This window comes from Lingula anatina, chromosome 2 (genome assembly GCF_051362555.1).
Source record: "Lingula anatina isolate TDL-2025a chromosome 2, LinAna3.0, whole genome shotgun sequence".
NCBI lineage: Eukaryota > Metazoa > Brachiopoda > Lingulata > Lingulida > Lingulidae > Lingula > Lingula anatina.
In genome coordinates, this window is record NC_141768.1 from 38,301,132 (window position 1) to 38,309,119 (window position 7,988).

Genomic DNA, 7,988 nt, shown 5'->3' on the forward strand with positions numbered 1-7,988 from the left:
ATAGTATTGAATTTGTCCAAGAGTCATCGTGTAAACCGGGCCTAAACCGTTTTAAGGGCAGATTGAGGAAAATAATATTAAACAGAAAATAAATATGAACTTAATTAAGATATGTTATTTAATCAAATGGCTTTAGCATTGGGCTACTTACTATGATTCACTGCCCAGCGCAACTGTTCGTTTAAAGTGGGTCCTGGAATTTCCTTGAACATTTTAATTTCAGTCTTATCCTCCACAGAACGCAGCGATCCTATTTTTCTACGGCTAAAAGTGTTCAAAACTTTAACGCGCGACCAGTAGAAAGCTGCTGACTCTAAAAGATCTCGGTTCTTTTTAAAAATGATTTGCCGTAGCATATTTTATAAAGTTTCGAAGGTCCAAAGGAAAGCTGCTGAGTCTGTCTGACTGCGAACAAACACCACTTTTTATCAGAAGGATAAAAGTACATCTACCCCCGTAAAATCAAATGCAAACTAAGTACATTCCACCTTTGGGATACAAAGCATGTTGTACGTGGATTTTCATAAATTGAGGGAAATGCTAGGACGACTATGCCTTTCTCCTTTGTAGCGGCAATAGAATTAACTAAACAATTTTGGTTCAAAATCAACTTGTCGAAAATCGTTCATCATAGTTAAACCGATTCGTCTTTTATGTTGTACACGCAAAAGCCACAGAATCTAGAACAGTAAACAAAAATGCATCGACAAAAGATATATTCAGTTACATGATAGTGCTTCTGAGGTCCGCAACTCATTCCTAGACCTCTAAATAACAATCACCTGACAACAGTAAGGAACTATACACACTTTATGTCATTGAGATTCCTAAAGGCAAAGAAGGCGAAATATAAGCGGGAAGCATTAAAACGATCACGTTTTATGGACACACACGTAGGCCTACAGCTAGTGTTTGTTGGCCTACATATATCACCTGCGTCCGTCGTACATCGTCGCCTCCGTGCATTTTTCACAGTCAACGCAATATACAGGGAAAATCGTGTGATTTATTAGCGTCAAACTTACTTGAGTGATGTATGCGACAATGGTCTACTGCTCAAGTTCGAATAGTAGCTTTATACTGGATTATTATTATTATTATTATTATTATTATTAATGACGTTACGAATGTAGGCCTAATTTTTTTATTTTCTACTTGTTGATATTTTGTATTAATGCCCATTGTCACCTTTCTCTTTTTCATTGTCACCATTCTCTTTTTCATTGTCTCTTTTCTCTTTTTCATTGTCTCTTTTCTCTTTTTCATTGTCACCTTTCTCTTTTTCGTATAGGTCTACTTTCAAAGCACGCAGTTTATTAAAGCACTGTCAAAGCACGGGGGGGGGGGGGGGGGGCATGTTTTAAGTGAAGTACCCATCTTGAGGAATAATCAACTCCCCCTTCCCCCCTTGTACCAATACTGGTCTGCTGCCTTGCCTTAAGAATGCCTTCAGAATGAAACTAATTCGTGGTAGGGGTTGCGTTTGCGTTAAATTGGCTCTCTGAGACTAAGTAGCAGACCGCGAGACCGCGCAATTCATGCACTGCGTGACGTGCAAGCACTGGTAGCTAGTAAACAGTAGAGAAAATCCAGTGTTTTACCGGTAACTGGTCGAACTGTAGCAAATTTTGTACGACGTGACATCTAGTGGCATTTCCAGACACCTACTTTGCCGTCTGCATATCGGGCATGCAGTCGTGCTTTAAGTTAATATGCAACATTGGAATACTTAAATGATTTTGTTTAAAATGTAAATAATAAGCAGTTTTATCTAGTGTTTTATCATGATAACCTGTTCAAACAGGGACCGAGAGAGCACGTAAGACTAACTTGTCTCCGCCATGTCTGACATGCAGCCGTTTTACATACAAAATATTGAAATACGTTCACATACAACATAACCCAATAAATTTGTATCGGGATCTGTCTAAATATACGCCCGTTGTCGTGTAGTTTTATATATGGGTTGATCTATATCATTGTTTCAGTCGTAAGTTTTCAAAATATCATTTATTCAGTTACACAAACGTTATGCCGGACTGCGTTTTGTGTCGTTTGGCGTAGTAATATATAACTGTGTGAAGCGGGGGAAATACCTTAGATTAGGATTCTCTCTGAGGTAAAACGCTGTTCCAGTGTCAATTACTGTGATAACATAAACATACTGAATTAAAAACTTAGAGTCTACATATGTATTACTGTGTCTGGAGAAAGTTGCAATAATCGATAACAAGTATCTCTACACAGTAAAACGCCAGTTTTACGATCAAAAAGGTGTTTGAAGTGTCGGTTGTACATACTGTAGACTATTTTTGTTTGAGCAGATTAGACCAGATATAGACTCTAGATCTACTATTTTGCACAGGGTTAATAGGGAAAAGTAGAAAAAAATTTTTTTCTCGATTATTTGTGTGGACTTATGATCACAATGCAAATAAATAAAAAATAAATAAATAAATAGGCTCAAAATGTCGCCCTAAAAATGTTAACTTCATCGGTATGTCATCAGACCTAACCTCTGCAGAATCTTGCTGTCACTTAAGACAGACTCCTATGGGTGAAAAGATAATAAATCTGGTACACTTGAAACTATCATTCTGCTTAGACTAATTTAACTCTGCAAGTACTCTTGCTGAATACAATCAGATTAACAGATAAACACACCTCCGCTTGGTATTGAGTAGAATACAGAAAAGCTGCTGATTATGAGTATGTTGGGAATGAGGAGACATACTTATCTGATGGCCTTCAGTGAGAGTCCCTACACAGTTGGATCGATCTATGTAGAATGATAGTTTCATTGAGAATCAGCCCTAAATCTTGTTTTAACCCTCACATTTTGTTTGATGATTATGGGATGTAACAAGAAGCTACAGCTATACATTGAACCTGCGTTAAATGCTATTTTAGTAAATAACTATAATTCTACGTAAATCTTTCAGATTCATACAAAGAACTTGAACCTTATCAGGCTAATGGCGCAAATAAGGGACACCATTGAACTTCTTACTAAGGTGCTAAAGGACAATGGAACACACAACCTAAAAGCTGAAACGTTTCGACTGGCCAAATTTGATAATGATGATGCTGTAAGTAGACCAAATAAACCATCTTTAGCAATTCTATAATTTCTATTAAACTTTTTATATTCTAATAAGTGCTTAAGACAGAACAATTGCCAATAATGTCTGTAGTCTTTGTAGTGAAGTGGTTGCTTTTCTTAGCCTGCATTTTTTTTTTTATAACATATTCTATTGATGTGATGCTGTTTACTGTGCATTATAGTAAGGATAAATGTGTTAAGGTGTATTTGGATATGAGTATATAATGGTCAAATACTGGCTTTAATTCATTTTGCCTACCTACTGTTGTATTTTTACAGGTGAGTTCCTTTTGGCGGTTGCTGTTTGAGCTCATATATTTCCTGAGGTATGGCATCATTGATGATGTGTGTGTCAAAGCTTTTTCTGACCTCACCAAAGGTAAGATACAAAGCGAAGTCTGCATGGACATTTTATATTTGTCATGCTTAATCAATTAAATGGTTCATATATATATATATATATATATATATATATATATATATATATATATATATATATGAGACAATTGCTGCTTCTAAATTACACGGATGAGACTTTTCCGACTTTTGTCGGAATTCTGACTTGTTCATGGTCATTTGGGTCATTCTGGTGAATCGTGTACCCAGGACCCCAGGCCAATTTTCATACTTTTTCAGTGAGGACTGGTCTCATCCCTATATTTAGCATAACTGTAGAAAAATATTTAATGCTCTATGCAGATTAACATTTTGGTTTGTTCTTGAACATTAATGTAACTGTCCGAAAAGTTAAATATTTGTTCTTAATAGTCAGGCTGGTGAGTCTTACATGTAAACTTAAATTTCAGAGGAACTAGTTGTATTTGTGAAGAGGGAAATGCAACAGCAAGGTTTCACCTCAGTTGATTTCAATCTGCTTCCTGCCGACATGTCCACAGGCAGCCGTGACCTCTTGCTGGCTTTTGGTTGGTTGATGTGCAAGGAGGGGATCATTGACAAGTTCATGGAGAGCTGTGCCTCACCCCTAGCTGAAGATACAATAGGGCTGTACATGGTTAGTGTATGGTGCCATAATATATATGCATGGGGATGTTATGAAACAGACACTTTATACTTTGAAGAAAGAACTTTTTATGCTGATAGAGAAAAGTAAAAGGTTTTACAGAATGTGTCAATATAGATTGTAATGGGATATGCATGGTAGGTGATAGTTGTCTCAGAGAAGTATATAGTTTTAAGTAGTTCTTGTCAGGTTATGTATACAATTGCAACAACAAATCTTTTATTTTTTATAGGAGGAACTTGGAGATGGGGTGCCAGATGTGCTGGATGACTCTCATCTGTCTCCCAGATCTAGAACAGACCCTGTTCGAAAAGTGAAACAGTTGCTATGGTTGAACGGAAAATTAAGACTTAGTCTTCGCAATCTATATGCTCTTCAAAGGGAGAGAGCAAAATTAATGCATAAGGTTTGTATTTATTGATTTTGCAGAAACTTTCCTAATATTTTCATTGGAAAATTTATAATGTAATGTGAATATGGATGTCATACTGCAGTCTGGAATTCATCATATGTGATATCTGATATCTATCTTTCTTAAATATGTGCTATTCTGCTGGGTGTTAGAAGAGGTTACATGATAGCTGTTGTATTGAATTCATGAAATTCAATTGACACTTTTTTCAGGTCCTCCGAAATTTGCTTTTACTCAGTTTCTCAAGTTTTAACCTCAAAAATACCCAATGATAGTCAGTGAAAACCCCACTTATTTTTGCCTTTTCTCTAATTAAGGCAACTAAGTTAACTTTCTTCCCTTTACTTCAATTCACATAAAATGTTATTTTTAGCAAATGATTTCACTGAACCATTGGACATTCATACAGGCCATCTGAAAAAAGGTTGTTTATGAACGTTACATTTTGAAATTGCCCCTTCCAATAATGCCTTACTGTATTATCTCTCAGCTCCATCAGTCTACCAATGGCATATCCTTGGATCCTGAGAAGAATCATCTTTCCATGCTGGAAGTTTACATGCTGAGACACCCAGAACTTTTGAAAAAGGTGAGTCCACACACTGCAGTTGTTTTTACACTTAAAAGAGATACATTAACACCGTAAATAATGTGATTTAATATTTAACACTAATTGCATGTAGTATTAATAATACTATTATAAACTTTCTACTTCAACTTTAGTCTTGTTAACACTGAAGACTTGCTAGTGAGTATGTCCTGTTTAGTTTGATCATATTTTTGATTACCATACATATATGTAGCAGAACTAGACAGTTTTGCTCTTTTTAACTCATGTGGAATAAGTTTGCTTACCGGGATGTACTTGTTAAGTACTCACTGACATTTTTTCCTTCCAGAATCTCCAGCTTTTAGAAAAGGACAACATCAGGTTACAGAATTTGTTAGAGTGGAAAAGCAAGGAAGACATATTTTGGAAGTGGATGGTAATGAATCCATATATGATTCTTAAAAGATAAAATTAGGGGCAGATCCAGATAAGGTGGCAGGTTCAAACCAATTATATATTAAATATAATAATATAAATAAAAATGATATTTAATAAATATATTACACAATACACATATTGTGTAATTCAAAATTACCCATGATACTATTAAGAATGTGGACTTAAGATGAAAGGTGTGTTTTATGGTTTGAGGTTGGGCTGGTAGACCCCAGGATTATGTGCCCTGTATCTGTCCCTTTGGGAACACCATCAGTGATTTTCTGCCATATCTTTAAACCAAAAATTGCATACATTGTTCTGTATATTCAGCTTTTGATTTTATGTGTTCAAGACTTAAGTGTGGTTTTCTTATAATACCATGTCCATTTCAGGAAAGTGTGTTGGATGCCAAAATCCAGGCATATGAGATGGCTGCCCAGTCTGAATTGTACAGACAGGAACAAGGCCATGCGCTGTCCCAAATGACCTTAGATAAAAAAGAAATGCTGCAGAAATCACATGATAGACTCAGAGACAACATTATTCAGTATGAAGCTAAACTTGATGAATTAGAAAGACTATGGAATTCAAAGGTAAAAGCTGTTCTTTGAATCCACAGTAGCTGCCTTGCCCATTTTTTTATCTTTTGTTTAAGGGTGCTTATCAAATGCAACTTGAGTGGATTTTATTATTTATGTGTACATGTTTTAAAAGTACTGACACTTATTGCTCGCTGCTTTATTGTCTCACTGTCTTCCATTTGTCAGCTGACAGTGCAGTACACTTGGGTGTAACCAAATGAATCTTTTGTTACACAATTGGTAATGGTAGTTGACTCTTGTATTTTGGGACTCATAAATTTTGTAATTGACACATCATTCGTTATGATTTCCAAAGGCAATTAATTTAGTCATAAACAGGGCCAAGAAGAGTACTTCTTTCTGATAAATCTTTAAAAAGCCCTACCATATTGAAAATGTGGATAGATTGACATATTTCCTAAAATGGTTATTTTTTTAACTTAGCTCAGTATAATTTCAAATGGATTTTTGACTTAGAGGTAAGGCTTTCCCCAGAGAGCCTTCCAGCTGAATGAAAATGCTCTTTTGCCATGAACTTATCACCAAATTTTATCACTCCTGTGAAATATTTAGATGGGCCATCTCCTGTCTTTGTTAGTCTCTGAGTGACACATATGGTGGTGTTTCTCAAAGCCTTGACTATAGGGATCCCCCCCCCCCTTAATGACATGACTGTGGCATTAAGAGGTTATTATATAGGTGTGGGAGAGTGTATCTGCCTTAGTCTCTGGTAAGATTGTTTGGGGCTTTTTCTGATCCAGTCACTTTCTTTCTGTAGAATCTTTGCACTCTCCCAGTCCATGATGCGGTTTTCCTGACTTGTATGGTCCGTGATGGCTGATGACCACCTTTCTTGTTTGGGGTTGTTTCATTTGTGAATTTTGAATTGTTGTATTATATAATCACATTGATCTTATCCTTGATTTACTTTCAGAAGTCAAACTTAAGTCAGGAGGAGGTAGACAATCTGCTAGCTGCTATAGACTTGGACATATCATTGCGGAAAGTCAGCCTAGCCTTAGGTGATCAGCCTGCTGCTGCTGGCTCTAGCACTTCACCTTTGAGACTGCCACCCAAAGAATATCAGTATACCTATGTTAAAAAACCTAGTAACCAGGATCAAACTTCTCAAACTCCATCAATGAATGACCCAAATCAAAGAAAGAGCTTAAGGGATGAGAATAAAATGTTGAGTGATCTGAAGATGAAACTGAAAGAAGAGATAAATTCCAAACAGGACATGTATAGGGACCAGATGAACAGTTTGGCAAATCATTTCGAAGATGTTGTTTGCATTCCAAAGAGAGTTAATGCAGTTGGGAATAGAAATTAGTCTTGTGTTTCTGTTATCATGATATTTTGAGTGTGTGCTTATAGAGACATTAATAGAATATTGATCTGTATTAATTTATGAATATTAAAACTAATGAAGACCTGTGCAGTGTATGTATTGTGCCACTACATACAAGAACTACATTGTATTCCCTACATGTTGGTAATGTCAAATTGCTGGACATTTTGGTACAAAGGATTGAATGACATACACTAAGTAAGTTTTGTGTAATCCTCTGTCACCTCAATTATTATTGACTGGTCTTCAATCTGAACACTTTATTTTTGTCAGAAGAAGAATTATTGGAAGAGTTTAAATGTAATTGTGTTAGCATTTCTTGTATAAAAACAAAGATCGACAGAGTTCGAATTAAAACATGACAAATGATATCCGACTACAACACAATTATTAGACGTTTGCAATCCTTATAATAAATTACAAAGAAATATTTTTAGGCAGCCTGTCGTTTTGAATTTTAAGATTTAGTCCATAAAGGTTACTTGATGGTTAATCACAAACATGGGTTTGGCTAAATGGAAATAACAGAGCT

General features: G+C 35.8%; 1 protein-coding gene across 2 annotated transcripts; it reads left to right on the forward strand.

The window, feature by feature from the left end:
• Nucleotides 1-2,006: 2,006 nt before the first annotated feature.
• LOC106152159 (uncharacterized) lies at nucleotides 2,007-7,893 on the forward strand. 2 transcript variants are annotated; one of them, XM_087004684.1, is made up of 9 exons: nucleotides 2,007-2,119; nucleotides 2,943-3,089; nucleotides 3,383-3,482; nucleotides 3,910-4,115; nucleotides 4,357-4,530; nucleotides 5,027-5,125; nucleotides 5,436-5,522; nucleotides 5,917-6,117; nucleotides 7,040-7,893. In XM_087004684.1, exons 2-9 carry the CDS (start codon nucleotides 2,976-2,978, stop codon nucleotides 7,436-7,438), a joined length of 1,380 nt encoding a protein of 459 aa, XP_086860810.1. In that variant the 5' UTR covers nucleotides 2,007-2,119; nucleotides 2,943-2,975; the 3' UTR covers nucleotides 7,439-7,893. The 2 variants fall into 2 exon arrangements, with proteins under 2 accessions (XP_086860810.1, XP_086860811.1); XM_087004685.1 differs by lacking the exon at nucleotides 2,007-2,119 and having other exon boundaries at nucleotides 2,910-3,089.
• The last annotated feature ends 95 nt before the right edge of the window (nucleotides 7,894-7,988 follow it).